The 16,601-nt window shown below is 43.2% G+C and overlaps 1 protein-coding gene across 2 annotated transcripts in view; it reads left to right on the top strand.

The window, feature by feature from the left end:
- Positions 1-16,601, top strand: part of TP63 (tumor protein p63) — a 131,849-nt gene that overhangs the window by 66,394 nt on the left and 48,854 nt on the right. For both annotated transcript variants that reach the window (XM_073358732.1, XM_073358733.1), the window contains one exon: positions 4,571-4,825. In XM_073358732.1, coding sequence (XP_073214833.1) covers positions 4,571-4,825 — 255 coding nt within the window. The remainder of the gene's footprint in view (positions 1-4,570; positions 4,826-16,601) is intronic.

The following is a 16,601-nucleotide window of genomic DNA, read 5'->3' as shown; positions in this document are numbered from 1 at the left end:
TGTCGGATGTAAAGAGATCCATTGTACTTCCCTAAGAAGTGGCGGTGTTCTTAAGTTACAGAATAGCTTTTTGGCAGTGGTGACAGGCACTGACAAAGACTAAGGTGAAAATGGTCAACTCTTCGCAGTGGAATTGTGAATGCTTTGATAAATGGATGGAAGAGAAGCAATAACGGGTCTAACAGCTGGAGCTGGATTGCAGACACGTTTTGTCATGGACAGTCTCCTGAAAAGTTTTGTTCTCTTGTGTGATTTCACACAAGCCTCAATATCTGACCTCTGTTCAAGCTGGCTGATATTCAACTATTGGAAGTGTTTGCACATTGAATCTAAAAGCTGACTTCGTTCTAAAAATATATGCTGATAGTAACTTAAGGCACCTCAAAAACTGCCTCGCTTTTTTTGTTCTGTTACACTACTTATTTTGGAAGTTTCTAAGAGGTTTGCAAATCTTTCCCATGTAAATATCCGAGACAATGCAATAGTATTTCAACAGTGGGCTTTCATTTAGTGAACTGTTTTGTTAATACCTCTCTATTTAACAGGATGTTACCATGTTAGAATGAGCATCTTTACCCTCCGCTGACGTATTGGAAAACTGCCTCATTTGTACTGAGGTGGTGGGAGGGAGGAAGCATTCTTGCACATAAATTAAGTGACCCTAATCAGTGCACCTAGTGTTTTGAATGCCCCCTAGTGGTGGTACTTTATTATGCATCTGATGAAGTGGGTTATAGTCCATGAAAGCTTATGCCCAGATAAATTTGTTAGTCTCTAAGGGGCCACAAGGACTCCTCGTTTTTATTATAGTTCTACTTAGTAAAGGAAATGTCTTTTGGACCATGCTGCCAAGAATCTCTAATCGAAAGTTTGGGTGTTTGTGTTTTGAAGATGGGGAAAGATTACATGTCATGATTTAATAATGACACATTTTTAAATTTTTTTTTTAAAATTCAGTAATACCTTCATTTAAAATTTATCTAACAGTGTTGCTAGCCCAAACATAACAGCATTGTCTAAGTGCAGGAACAGGAAATACACTGTGCCTAAGTGAAGTGCAAAATAAGTAGACTAGGTGGTGAAATATGAATTACATTTCTAAAAATCTTTTTAGTTCAGAAAATCTACTCTGAAGTGTTAATAGTAGGTCAGGAATTTAAAAAGGGGGGAGGGACCTACCAACAATTTGAACCTGAGCCTTTTTGAAAACACAGGTGCTAAAAATGTGATGCCTCAAACTTGACAAGTTATTCTTTGAACTTTTTAATCACTTTCTTTCCTCTTTCTACATGAACAACATTCTCACTCCTGTTAGTGAGAAACTCGCATATGGATCAATGGCAAAACTGGGCCCTGATCCTGGAAAACTTTGAGCATGTGCTTTGCTTTTCACACAAGGCGTTGCGTCATCTCATCTCATCTCCACGTGTGCATGATTTCAACTTTTTCCCTGGGTCAGGGCCTTAAAGATTGTATCTAAATTCTAATGCAAAAACTTAAAAATAAATAAATAGCCTTGACTCTTAAAAATATACTTTGCATCTTTTTCTATTAAGGGTTGGCTTTCAAGCATGCACAAATTACCTCTTTCTTTGTTCTCTTGAGCGCACAATGTCTGTAACTCCTTCCTGGCGAAGGAGGCGTTTTATTACCGGCTGAGCTAATGCTCAGTTGAATTCCGTGTAGTCCTTCTCCCGGCTGGCTGCCCCTCTGATTGTTCTGTTGTCAGAAGGCGTGTGCCTCTGAAAGACTTATCTGATTCTTACCAAAGGGCTCACGAGTGTCTCAGATACTGACCCCTGAATGCAAACAACTTTTCAAGCCTTTCGCCTGGGGCATGGCCTCCAGCTGGGATACCTTAGAGGTTTAGTGCAGTCGGGGGTATGCCAATGCCTTTTCTTTCCATGTCACCTGGACTGGGCAGCACCTGTCCAGGGGGAGCAGGAAGGGTTGGAGGATTTGTAGGAGTCAGAGGGAAAGAAAGGGAGTCAAACAGCTGCTCGTGTCAGCGCTAGGATAAGTGTAAGGAGATTAATAGTTATTTAAAGAGCAGATGGGGACGTGGCATTCAGCTATGGAATGTGAATATATAAATGTAATGGAATGGATAGTCCACTGTTAACATTTAGACAGATGGCCGCTGGATTGAATGGAATGACGAGGATCCGTCGATTCCCTGAAGGAGTTCTTAAACTTTAATGGGATATTTATCTCTTTAATTGACGTCTTGCCAGCTTCTTCAGCATCTGCACTCCATCCAGTAGAGTTGTTCTCTCTGTTATGGGTGCTTCTCTTCCTCATTACCTGCTAGGCAGCCTGGAATTATTATGAATAGTTTGACTAAAAGGCTAGTTTCTCTCCCCCCACTGCCCCCTTTCCATTTGATGAGCTGCTCCAGCAAACGCTTTTCATAAGCACGTTCCTTTTGTCTCTCCTGCTCATTAGGAAGTGCGTCAGATGCTAATCTCTAGGAGACGTGAAGGGAAGGAGTGTACTTTTTGAAGCTCTAGGAGCCTTTACGGTTTCTTTGAAAAACACATATCAAAGTTAGACTAAATGGGGCTGGGTTTTCAGGAGAGCCTAAAGGAGGTAGGAGTCCAACTCCCATTGAAATTTAAGAACGGTTAGGTGCCTGGAAAGAATCTGGACTGGATTGCTATCTACTTACTACCAATGCAGTACTTGACCCTTACATAGTGCTGCGTGTGTTCAAAATTCAACACAAACATGGACATAGACTGAATCTCCCAATCGCCCTGGAAGGTAGGTGCTGTAAATTTTATTCCCATTTTACAGATGGGAAAACTGAGGCAGTGAGAATACACGCCTAGCCCAAGGCTGTACAGGAGGTCCTTGGTTCACCCAGGATTACTACTTAGAACCTAATTATTCTTAGTAGTAGAGTAGTGCCTGGAGGCCCAACCACAAGGGAGGCCCCGTTATGCTAGGCAGCATTCTACATCTAGTGAAGGATGCTAGACCATGATGGCTCCCAACCCTGTATGTTCGGTTCTCCAGACCATGCTTTACCAACCCCTTCTCCTCCATACCTCAACCTGCTGATAACCTTTGAGAGCCTGAAAGAATATGTCGGCCTTACATAAGGGTCCTCAAAGTAACCAAGGCTGCTGACCCAAGCTTGGGAGTGTAACTGAAACACACTGTAACATACCATCATAGTCAGTCTGCCTTTCAGATGAATCTGCTGAGTGCCACTTGGTGCCTTTTTGTTTTCATTACCATATTTTGCACTTGGGGGATGGCTGAGTGCCCGAGAGGTGAGGGATTCTGTCTAGCAGAATACGCTTGAAACAGAACCAAAGCCTTGCAAATGTTGGATGCTTCAGCCTAGCAAATGAGTTGTGATATGTTTGGGTTGTAATGTCCAGGGACATCACCCTGCAAACTCTGGCAAAGAGCTTAGAACCAGTGGAGAATAGACTTCCCCCATGAATCCATCCCAGATCTCCTTGCAGCCCGCTGCATACCGGGATGGGAGTGTAGAGAGTGCTGTGTGGATACCCATCACCAATGAACTAATTATGGACCTCGCTATCTAAAATCAGTGCTTTGACTTAAGGGGCTTCGCAACTTGGTGCATAATTTATGGTTGTCCTGGAACTGCTGTTTGGTAAGGCCGTAGCTATCCCTAAGTGGAAGAGGGTGGGGAGCGATTAGCCTAAATGCAATGCAGGAGAGGTAGGTTTGGAAAGAGAACCCTGCCTCTTGTTCCCTTTGCCACGGGGGGAGAGAGAGGAGTGCACTGAGGGAAAACAAGGCACGTGAGCTCGTGACGGAAAAATTGCTTCTGACCCCTGCCTCCCCCACTGCCGCCTCCTGACTGACTGACTGCAGAACTGTGCAGACTTTCACTGTCCCCTCGCAACGTTGTGATCACCGGGGAGCTTTGGATAGGCAGGAAAAGGCCCTCTGATTGTGCCACACGCAGAACCTCTGGGGGGCTCCCCACATTTCGTTAGACACAAACGTAAAGTTAAGCGTCGTCTTGTCACCTCTCACTGCCGTAGCTGTTCTCCTCTCTCACCACCGCCTCCAGCCTCCCTGCTTGTCCTTCCTGGCCAGACCAGGTCTGATTTCCAACTGGAAGCTCTTCAGGGCAGGAACTTGCCAGTTTTGTCTGCCTGTTTAAATATCAGGTGCTATACAAATACAGCTGCTCGCACCTTCCTGTGCACTGCTGTTCCTTGGAATGAAAGGAAACTCGTATCCAGCAAGTCAAGGGCTAATGCTCAGCGAGACACCTGCAGTAACTCCTTTCTGCCCTTCCCTGTCTGGTCAGTGGGCGATGTCTGTGACTAGCCATGGTGGGAATGAGACACACAATGCAAACGTCTCAAGGGCCACAGCCCATTCATGTTGAGTAGCTCCTTAATTGGTGGTGCCCCATTGATTTCAATGGGATTACTCACTGAGTGAATGAATAAGGGTGGCCACTAAATTAGGGAGTGAAATGGTCTGGGGTCAGAGTGCAGGATTATTGGGAATTAGGAGAGCCATAGTCTCCTGTTTCTAAGTGTATTCTAATGCTGTTAATATTCTCTCTCTGCAGCCACAGTACACAAACCTGGGGCTCCTAAATAGCATGGACCAGCAGATTCAAAATGGCGCCTCGTCCACCAGCCCCTACAACACGGAGCACGCTCAGAACAGCGTCACGGCACCCTCGCCCTACGCCCAACCCAGCTCCACTTTCGATGCCCTCTCGCCCTCCCCTGCCATCCCCTCGAACACAGACTACCCGGGACCCCACAGCTTTGACGTGTCATTTCAACAGTCCAGCACGGCCAAGTCAGCAACATGGACGGTAAGGCTGCAGAAAGGGAGGACCTCCTTGACTTGGGCCTAGAAGCCACTGGACGGGCTAGTAAAGAGCGATAGGACTGCAATGAGGAGACAGCTGGGAGGAGGGGAGGGGAAAATGAATCTGGGCCATGTCCATTAGGGATAAAAATCCCAGAGATTCCCTGAAAACCGAAGGGGTATGAAGTGCACCCAAGGTGCATAAAATGTGCTGCCTGTCTCCAGTTCAAAGAATAAGGGGCTTGGGCACTGAACACGGGTTGACACTCAGAATAGCGATCCAGTCCCACAGATTGAAAACAAGGATTTTAGCCCAGGCAGAAGAAGGGGTTTAGCTCTCCACTCAGCTTCCTCGCTCAGTATGTTACAATCAGATTGAGTGCGCTAAGCGTGGTGTTGAATGAACAGTGATGCCATGAGTGCCGATTGGCAAACTATACTCTCCTTTCTGACTCTGGGTGTGACTCTTTCTTTTTTTCTTATCCTACGCTCGTCTTCCAGGCAGGGATTGATCTCCAGCGTTGCCAACTCTCATTATTTCTGATGCGTGCGGTGGTGGGATTTTTTTAAAACTCCAGCTCTTGAAATCATGTGATTATGCAAGATTCTCTCTCTCACTCGCCCCTCCCCCCCCCGGGTTTAAAAACTTGCATATCTTTTAAGCTAATCTCATGAATATTGGGGGCCTAACTCATGATTTTTGAATTCTTGGGATTGGCAGTACTGGATCGCTAGGGAAGTTCTGTGCCTGCAAAGAATCATATCTTTGTATTTAAATGCTTTTATGCAAGAGAGGCCGTTTGACCATTTGGAGAGGAGACCTTTGCTTTCTGTGTCCATTTATATTTGAATTTGTAATTTAAGCTTTGAATTCTATATTACCCTTCTGGAAGAAAATGAATCTTTCATATATTCACATATTTAGATGTGTTCTTTCAGGCTAATAATTTTAAACCTAGGCATCCAAGTTTAAAAGGTTCGCTGTTTTCTCTCTTTCACCTTAAACATTTTTTGTGGTTTGGTTTTTAATGCTTGTCAGAATCACTTTATATTTACACTCCCTGCTAACTGGGTAAATGTTTAAGATTCAGTTTTTTGGTCTTATAAAATAACCTTTAAATCTAAGACCATTAAAAATGTACGTTGGGTTTTTTTAATTCTAACAGGATTCAATTTTTAAATCAAGTTAGATGTTCTCCCACAGTGCTTGCAACTAAAACACAGTGTCCAGCATTCTGCTGTTGCAAGAGAGTTTAAAAAATTACATTGACCAGTTTCACAGTAACAGCCGTGTTAGTCTGTATTCGCAAAAAGAAAAGGAGGACTTGTGGCACCTTAGAGACTAACCAATTTATTAGAGCATAAGCTTTCGTGAGCTACAGCTCACTTCTTCAGATGCATATCGTGGAAACTGCAGCAGGCTTTATATATACACAGAGAATATGAAACAATACCTATTCCCACCCCACTGTCCTGCTGGTAATAGCTTATCTAAAGTGATTTCCAGCACAAATCCAGGTTTTCTCACCCTCCACCCCCCCACACAAATTCACTCTCCTGCTGGTGATAGCCCATCCAAAGTGATGGATGGGCTATCACCAGCAGGAGAGTGAATTTGTGTGGGGGGGTGGAGGGTGAGAAAACCTGGATTTGTGCTGGAAATCACTTTAGATAAGCTATTACCAGCAGGACAGTGGGGTGGGAATAGGTATTGTTTCATATTCTCTGTGTATATATAAAGCCTGCTGCAGTTTCCACGATATGCATCTGAAGAAGTGAGCTGTAGCTCACGAAAGCTTATGCTCTAATAAATTGGTTAGTCTCTAAGGTGCCACAAGTCCTCCTTTTCTTATTGACCAGTTTATTTTTGTTGTCCAAATAAAGAGAAATTGAGATGGTGTGGGGACAGGGAGAGGGTGGAAATCAACATATAATGAACAGGAAATTATTGCATATCTTGAACGTTTTCTGTTTGCCAACATCACTTCAGAGTGTCTAGTCTTCTTAAGGAAACCGAATTTATTTTGAAAGACAAACATAATCGTGTTCTTTCAAAAGCCAAATTGTTGTTGTTTGCCTACAATTAAAGGGAGGCCGTAAAGAAAACCATAGATCCCCTCCTTACCTGTTAGTAATCCTGCCTTAGACCGTTGTAATTCAAATAAATATGAAAATCTGGATTTCTCTTTATCCTGTGTAATTTTATTTTTTCAACTTAAGGAAATTGTGTTGATCAGTTTTACTTTCCATTTCTCCAGCACAATGTTCCTGTTGCATTTTCGGTTGTGTTCACCGTTTGGGGTGAGGCTAAATAGATATATGTTGGGTTTTTTTTAAAGACATTTTTCACTACGTATGGTACAGGGTTTTGTAAGACGAAAAATTTGCCACCAAAACATTTGACGCTCTCCCATTAGTTGTCTCTGGAAAGCGCTTTCATGCGATGGATATGCAATGCATTTAGTGCCCCGAATGCAGCAAAGCACGTGAGTTGTCCCGTGGATATCAAGGGAGCTACTCGTGAGCTCAAAGTCAAGCACATGCTTTCAGTCCTTTGCTAGATCTCATGCCCTGTATCTGTATATCTAAATAGGGTAGATATGCTGGGGTTCAGTTCTGGTGCAGGGGGGCATGCAGGGGAAGTTTGAATTACATGCTGGTGAAAAGCAAACAGGCCTGTAGACCAAATTCCTTTCTCCACAGAACAGCATGGGGAGATGTAACACTAGCTTGCCCCACCAGTACACTTCAGTGCTGCCCTGGAGGGGGCTGTGAGAGAGATGAAAAGGTAACTCGGGTCTGGTTTACACCTAAACATTAGATCACCCTAGCAACATCACTCAGGGCTGTGAAAACCTGCTCACTGTGCAATGTAGCTTGGTCGACCTGAGCGCCAGTGTAGACACGACTAGGTTGATGTAAGAATCCTTCCATCGACCCAGCTGCCGCCTCTAGGAGGGGTGGATTAATTCAATCAATGGGAAAAACCTTCCGTCAGTGTAGGTAGCATCTGCACTCCAGCAACAAAGCTGTAGCCCATAGCGTAGCCTCTTTGTACATACGGGTACCCCAGCTGCAGCACCGTAGCTGTGCAGGCTGGCTGTCGTGTAGACATGCCCACAGTTTTCATGGCCCACTCAGCTTTGGCCTTTCTGCAAGGTAATGCTGATGAAATTAGTGCTAGTTGGTGGTGAGGTTTGTTTTTTTCTTTTTTTCTTTGCAATGTCCACTGGGGACTGGTCTAAAACCAATACAGCTCTTAAGCCCTTGAGCAGTTATTTCCATCTTTAGAGCTCTGCCCTATTGCTAATTAATCCACCAACTCGTTTCACATGGGCCTTGAATGGGTGGTAATATGCATCTGGCTGCTTTACTGCTGGGGTAGGCGGGAGAGGATTGAAAGCTGTCTTCCTTGCTACTGCTTTAAGAAATAAGAATACACTCAAACATTGAGGAGAGAGGGTGGAAGATTGCCCCATCCTCTTGACAAATGCAGCTGGTATTAAGGTCTTGTTGGACTCTTTGTTGAGTAACTCATTTCTCCCCCCCCCCCCCCCCCCCCGAGATGTGATTTCATGTGCTTTGATTAATGCTTGTCCTCTCCTTTCTCTCTAATGACAGCTTAGGAATTTACCTGACTGGAAAAGTTTTTTACGGTACAATGACCTATTAAAAGCTTAATTACAAGAAGGCCCCACCCTTAAGAACCCCAGAGTTTAAAGCACTGTTTCTGGCTTTCTCTTGCAGTTCCCAGGGGCAACAGCATTAAGAAAGGAAGCCAGGTTACTGTATCACGCTCTTTCCCCTGCTTGGGAGTGGCTTAGCAGGGCTGACCCACCTTGCCCTATTGGGAACCAGAGTGTCTGTTGCCAGTGGATCTTCTTGTCCTAGCTGACAGAGCGAATCAAGGAACGGCCTTCTCTGAGGTTGTTCATGGTTGAGTCACGCTAGGTTGAGCTCATAGCTCTTGAGGGCTGCCAGTTAGTTTCCCACATAGGAGTGGCATTGTGAGGTATGGACATTTTGCCACTAGGCATTGGCCTGAGACCACCCATTTATTTTTCCTGGGCCAGTGAACACCTATCAGATAGTAGCTAACATTGTCACTGTTGATCCAGCTGGACTGGAAGCAGTGACCTAGAAATGAAAGATGCAAAGGATGGTGGATAAGGTAACAGGAGGGTTGACTTGCACTTCAGATTCTGTGGTGGGCTTTTGATTAAAAGTTGACCAGAAATCCCAATGAGAAGCAGCAGTCGCTGTTGGGTGAAACTTTGTTTCATTTCATGTGGATAACAAGCAATGAGTCTTTTGAATTTTATCTCTGAATTCTCTAATGACCATATGGTAGGTATTCCAGTAAAATGCATTGTCTAATCCAGTGAGTTTTTCCATTTCTATACAGCGTTTAATTAATTAAATTAATGACAAATTAAGACTGGATTGTGGAGAACTTCAAAAGGGTCTCTGAGTTTTGAATTCCTTGAGAACACAAGAAGAGGTTCAAGTAAATCTGTATTTTCAAGGACAAACATTAAAATCCTTCGAGGTTGGTTTTTTTTTTTAAACAGTGCTACCGATCCAAGAGCTTAAGTTAAATAAAAATCAACTGAAAGTCAAGCTATAAAAAGGAACAATGTCTTATTTTTATTTGGTAATGAGAAGTCAAGGGTGTATCATTAAGCCTGAGAGAGAGCCCTTCCAATTAAGGTGAAGTCTATGCCATATGACGTGTCATTCATTGTGGGATACTTGCACGCACTGAATTCCCATATACCAGGGCTCATGATGACTCCTCCCATATTTGGAAGCAGAAGAAAACAAGACGTTTCAAAAGTGTTACACCTGGGATTGTTTTCTGCACAAGGAAGAGTCATGTACGTCTGACCCCACCCACTCCAGTAAAAAACACACTGACTTTTCCTGTGCAAGATGTGGCAATCAGCTGTCACTAGCAGAACCAGTTGCATGTAGAAAAGACTGATTGCAGTAGGAAAATAAAAATCTAAGCAAGAGATCAGGGTGAACTAAAGTTAACAGTATTGCCAAACTCAAACAATCAAAAATCACAAGTCACACTGTTTTAAATTAGGAAATTGGTTTAATAAATCCTGAGATGTTTTGGGTTGTTCTTTTTATTTGCCCTTGGATTTCAAGACTTGCGGATAAACATGCTTCACATTTTCATGCTTTTTTCTGTAACCATGAGAGCTAGACATTTCCCCTACCCTTCTTTTTAAAGAAAGCTGAGATTTTTCATGTAGCCTCTTGATTCCTGAAGCTGGGGCTTCAAGGAAAACACCTACTATTGCAAGACTCCTGGGAAAACCACAAGTGTGGCGACACAGAATTAATTATATTCCCCTCCAGTAGATTGGGTTTAGCAGAGATTGGCCCTTGCAACATTTTGTTACAGAATACAGAACTCTGTGAACTTTGACTCTCAAGTTCGGAGCAGGATTGCAAGCTGCTGTTGTGTGCTCATTAACTGTGCCTACAAATCTGCTAGCTGCACATACAGGTGATCAGCTATGCATATAAATAACTGTTTGCTAGTGCCGTTACTCATCTTGTTTGTGCACAATCACAGTAACTGCATCAAGTTTTAAACATCAGTCTTCGAAGGATCAGTTTGAAGCAAACAAAAATGCAATAGCTGTTCTAATCCTCATGGAAGAAATAGGCCCGCAATATTAAGGTGGCTTCTTTAACTGGACCAATGGTTTCTTTTTTTAAAAAATAAATCACTGCCCATCCCTTGCTAATCAGGATTCTGCACAGCACATTAAAAATAGTAAATCCAAATTCATGCAAAAAACAACCAACCTATAATGCCAACAGTATGGTAAAGTAGCTGGAAGCCAGAAACTCCAGTGTTAAAGATGCACGCACGGCCTTAACTCTGCCGCTCTTTTGAGTGTGTGTACATTGCAACAGCCTTTAATTACATTATCACACAGTTATCTCCAAAACATTGTACCATTTAGTATACGTTCGCCTCAGACACAAGTAATTACTTAACATCTTGGAGTCATCCTTCTTGAAGATATGACATATGTTGTATAATGCTAAACGTGTACCTAAGGCTGAAAAAAACCACCCCATGTTTGATACTATCACCGTATATAAAAGGTGAGCGTTAAGAGTTCACATGCAGTCTTAACTTTTGGTGTTTCTTGATCTTTGAGGGCTCAAATGTGCTAACTTACCCTTTTAGTAAGAGAGTTTTTCCTCGGTTTCTGGTTTTCCAGTCTTTCCTTGGAACCTCCTAGATTTTTAGAGAGGAAATAGAGGAAGGGGGCCTTGCTTTGGGACTTTGCAAAATGGAAGAACTTCATAGAATATCAGGGTTGGAAGGGACCTCAGGAGGTCATCTAGTCCAACCCCCTGCTCAAAGCAGGACCAATCCCCAATTTATGCCCCAGATCCCTAAATGGCCCCCTCAAGGATTGAACTCACAACCCTGGGTTTAGCAGGCCAATGCTCAAACCACTGAGCTATCCCTCCCCCGCTTCAAACACCTGTTTGGGTAGGTTCCATAATATGGAACTACATACATAGTACTGGTCTGCCCCATCCCATGCAAGTTAGAAGGTGCACATTGAAAAACTTTCTCTCTCTCCCCTCAGTCTGAAGATTTGCACAACTCCCATAGTGCATCACAGCAAGTCCTGCATCTGTTTGCCTTTAAGGGGGCACCCTGGCTAATTCTTCCACATTCTTGGATGGGGGCACCTGCCTCAGCCCAGTATGCTAGCCAGCTAAATGGTCAACGTGCTCTTGGAAAGCCTTCCTTTAGCTCTTGTTGTAACAGCTACAGTAGGGCGAGAACTCCCCTTCAACATTCAAACAGATCAGAACAAACCAGGGGAGCCATACCTGACGATGCATGAGCTTTCAGGCCATGGGAGAACATTGAAACGTGCCTTCATTGACAAGGTTTTCTAACATGAACAAAAACCAAACAGGCAGCGATGGGGAATGGGTGTCAATGGCAGCAATTACTTCTGTAAATGGAGGTCCCACAAATCTGCTTTCCAGATGAAAGCACTTCAAAAGCCTTGTTTACATTTGTTTTCCTTGGGGGCATGGTTGAGCCTGGCAGTAAGGCTGTAGGCATCTTTTGAGGCACTACACTTTGTCCTGTGTCTTTTTGAAGGGCTGATTTTTTGCCAAGAAAGACAGGAAACCCTCCATCTAATTTTCTGAAGGAGGTGCCTCCTCATAGTAAGGAAACATTTATGTGCTAGCTAATTCACCCGTAAAAACCAGTTCAGGAGGGGCCTGAGAATCTATTTTTGCCTTTTGCACCATAAAGAGATCTGAACACATCCTGATTCTTATTCAGAATAATAAAAAATAGTAACCAGGGCCTCATTCCCAGAGACCTTCTGGTTTGATTAGTCGTATCTTTCCATGTGGCTGTCTATGGTTTCAGAAACTTGCCTAATTTGGCTTTTTTTTCACTTTCTCTTTCTGTGTATATATTTTTGTCTTCCATCTTTTAAATACTCTAAGGATAGTGTGGTCACACAATTTGAACAGTTATTTGTAGTAAAGTTTTTTGTTGTTGTTGCTAATATTAATCTTTAATATTTGTATTATGGTAGTGCCTCCCCTGAGAGCAGGGCCCCATTGCATTAAGCGGCTGCTCAAGAGACTCTCTCCCAAGCATCTTATAGTCTGATAGACAAGATAGTGACTTGGGTAAGATTACACATGCCGGTCGGTGTTACAGCTGGGTATAGAACTTGGGTCTGCCGAGTCACTGCCCACCAGACCATACTGCCTCACCGTATAACAAATAAGTCAAATAATGTGCTCAGCACCAGGAACACTTGGGTTGCTAAACAAAATACAATGCTTAGGCCCTTCCCCAGAAGGTTCACAATCTCAGGTTGCCCAGTGCTATCCATGTGCGTGCATGGAGCACCGTTGACTTAGCTATGGGCCACCAGTGCTCTGTGCAGCCCTTCCCATTCCAACGTTGCTAAAAAGCAAGTTACAGAGGGGGCTAGGGTTGGCACCGGGGGTATCCCTTGCATGGTGGTCCACAGAATGAAAAAGCTGAGCCACCATTTGGTGGAAATGAAATTCTTTGCTTTCTTCCGTATTTAGTGTATCAAACAGAGTCAGCAAAAATCTCATTCTCTGTCGGCTTTACTAAAAACAAAAATCTAAAGGTTTTTGGTTCTTAATGAGAATTCTCTGCGTCTGGGGCAGCAGGAAAAAGTGTCAATTAAACATAATTGTCACCAGTGCAACCTGAAAAGCCCCACCTTTCATGAGAAAAGAATAAAAAGAATCCTAAGCCTGGATTAGGATCTTGTACTGTATGTATATTATAAATATAGTTTAAAAAAATCACCGTGTGAAAAGAAACATATGATTCAAACATACCATTGCGCCTCTAGCAGTATTGCCAGAGGAATTATCTTTACAAGGAACGGCCACAACCTGGAAAGGGGCCATCTTTCAAATCAAATCTGTGTGGGGCTTGTGGTTTCTGGGAGCTAGGCGAAGTAAGGGTTAAAAACATTTACGGAGAAGAATGTCAACTGGATAGTGGCTGGGTGGGCATCTTAAAAGTAGCAAGAGCAGGAAAAAATAGTAGCCCCCACCCCCATTTCTTTGCCTTCTGTTGTTCACTCTTGGTTAAAACTTGGCATATGTCTAACAATACTTAGCACTTACGTAGTGCTTGAAATCTTCAAAGTGCTGTACAAACATTACAGCACTAATCCCTGCAACACCCCTGCCTGGTGGGCAAATCAGGGTTATAATCCCTGTTTTAGAGAGAGTGCGAGCGAGAAGCAGATGAGCCAAATTTTCCAAATGTAGCCACTGAATTTTGATGCCTTGATTTTATTTATTTATTTATTTTTTCCAGGGGCTGCCTTTGGGCTGATTTTCAATTGGCTGAGTGCCCTCAGCACTCGCTGACTGGACCAGTGAGCGGTCAGCGCTTCTGAAAATGAGGCCCTTGACATCTCAAGTTGGACAGTCAAAAATGTTGGCCATAAAGACTTGCCCGAGGTCCCGTGGTAAATTGGTGGTGCAGCGCAGGGGCTGTGTCCCAGTCAGACTCATCTGTGTCATGTGGATTGGGGAGCATTTTTAAAATATAAATGTTAGCAACATCTCTGTTTCCTGGTGGTCTTGGGTCATTGTACAACTGTTGTTTCCCTCCCTCCCCCTTATTTCAAACGTGTTCATTTTTAGAGTGTCTGTTTTTTAAATAAATAAAACATTAAACAAAACTAAAAAACTTTGAGGTACAAAGATATATGTCAAGTCATTATTGTGTAATTTAATACCTTAATATTTTGGGGTGGGAGGACAGCATTTAAAATAGACCCTTGTTGCACCTGCCAATATTTGTAAAGTATAAAGGGGGATCCTTGGGCAGAATACTTCCCTCTTTTAGCTCAGATGGAACACATTGGATGATGTATCTGCCGATTTGGGTTATTTATAAGGTGGCAGTTTTTCCTTTTTTATGCTGTAGACTGGACTGCAGTTCCAGAATGCACTTAAGCACCTACCTAAGTGTGTGTGAAGTCAATTGGACTACTTGTGCTCAAAGTTAAGCTCCTTGTGCTGAACTGGGGTGTAGGGGTGTGTTTTAGTAGAGCAGGCTGCGATAAGGGTAAATATTCTGCTTAAAAGACCATCCCAGATAGAGGTGGTTTGTATATAGAGGGAGCATGAACTTCCATTGCACAATAACTGCTTTTCTTAAGGTTTTTACTATGTAAAGAAGATGTGTAATGTCCATATTTTCACATAGCGTATTAGCTACCAAAAAGAGCTTCTCTAACTAGACCTTACAGTATGTGTTTTGATTTATTTTAAACTTCATATTGATATGAGGATGCATTTACTGTCCTATTATAAACAGGAAAACTTTTGAAAATTCAACACATTTTATATACCAGATTAATGAAATTGATGTGGAAGGGACAGTTCTGCTGTCTAATACATACTTTGATACCAGGTTGTGGGGCGGGGGGGGGGGGGTTGTTTTCTAAGCTAGCAAGCTACATACATGTCTGATACACAGGACCAGTTTATGACTTTCTAATGCAATACAAAATGTCACATTTAGGTGATGGTAAAGTTGCATCACAGATAAAAATGAGGAAATGTAGTTTTATGGCTGACCTTTCATCGCAGCAGTGTGATTATTTTTTTTAAGTATGGCTTATTTGGACATCCTGGTTCTGTGTTACAGTTAGTCTGCTAATGAATATGCATTTTTAAAAATCGCTCGCTCTCTTTCTGAGGGAATCACTGAAGTTATTGACCTAGTTCCTTTCAAATATTTAAAGCACATTTTGGTAATTTTTTTTCAAGAGGAAGATCAAAAATATCTTTCAAGTATATATTAAAAAATCATGACTTTTGGTCTGGATTGACAAAGGCCAGAATGTCCTTGCTCCTGAGTCATATGAAATGTGTGATTCCCAGCGGATAGTTGTCCATATCCCTAGCCATACCAACTCAGAGTCCTCAGATCCAGCATGGAAGCCGAACTACCTCTTCAGCCCTGTTCTCTGCTGCTCCTCAGGCTGGCTCTGCTTTGTGGCAGTGTTATCTAGAGGTCTGGACTGGGGCTCAGGAGACCTGGGTTCTATTCTTGGCTCTGCTACTGGCCTGCTGGGTGACTTTGGGCAAGTCACTAGCCTCACGGTGCCTCAGTTTCCCCATCTGTAAAATGGGGACAATGATACTGACCTCTTTGTAAAGGATTCTTGAGATCTACTGACAAAGTGCTGAAGAAGTACTAGATATTATGTATTTTTATTATTTGTTTATTTGTGGTTGAACTTCAGTTCTCAAGGCCCCTAACTCATCACATTTACCTAGCAATAAAAGTTCATTTAAAATATTTTTAAAGTTTATAAACAAGCCTATTGAAATATTGGGTTTTGGCCCTGGCTTAGCTGGTAATTTAATGCTTCCTCAGCTTTATGTCTAGAGTGTCAACACTGTAAGGCACACCAGAGGGAAGTCCTCATGCAGGAGAATGGTTTGAGTGTCTGTCTGCTTGAATGAAAGCCGCTCTTCCCATTTGTGTGGCTGGAGTGAGAGGAAGTCAGAGGACCTTGCACTTCAGCCAGCAGAGCAGTCTGATGTAGAGTTGGTAACGCTCTTGCTCTAGCATCCCTGATCCTGGGTGGCCATTGGTACCATTTCATCAGTCTCAAATTGGTCATCGCCCAGTTCCTCCCTCTGAGTGTGATCTAGTCTACCATGGAACTGGGGCTCCAACTCTCCCTCCAGACTTGGACTTGGAAGAGCAGCCCAAGCCTAGTGGTGGGTTGAGGTGCACGAGAGTGAACAGAAGATACACAGTGGCAATGGCCCTAGGGTCCAGTTCGGAGGCCAGCCAGTAAGGAACAGGGAACCCTGGGGCGCTGGCTTCTGGAAGTTGCTATCTGCATGCCAATAGGGGAGAGAGGAGAAAAGTTCCCAAGAGATGCTCACCGGACACTGAACATGAAGTGATGTGTTCATTAATCAGTTATGTGCTGATATATTTTATGGTGAGTTTGTTTCCCATTCTTCCTGCTGCAGACTTCTCAGGTTATTAATTCTGAGTCATCCATTTGCTGTCCTATCTCCAGTGTTCTTGAAGCATATCTGTGCAGGGCATTGCTAGATTTCTTATTAGGCAGATTTTGCCTTGTTTAAAGGCCTCTCACTAAAGATCATCATTGCAGACTCCTACCTAGAAAGGAGCCATGGGTCCCTAGAATGGCCATATGGGGAAGGAG

Source organism: Lepidochelys kempii, chromosome 9, assembly GCF_965140265.1.
Source record: "Lepidochelys kempii isolate rLepKem1 chromosome 9, rLepKem1.hap2, whole genome shotgun sequence".
NCBI lineage: Eukaryota > Metazoa > Chordata > Testudines > Cheloniidae > Lepidochelys > Lepidochelys kempii.
This window is presented reverse-complemented; position numbering and strand designations above follow the sequence as displayed.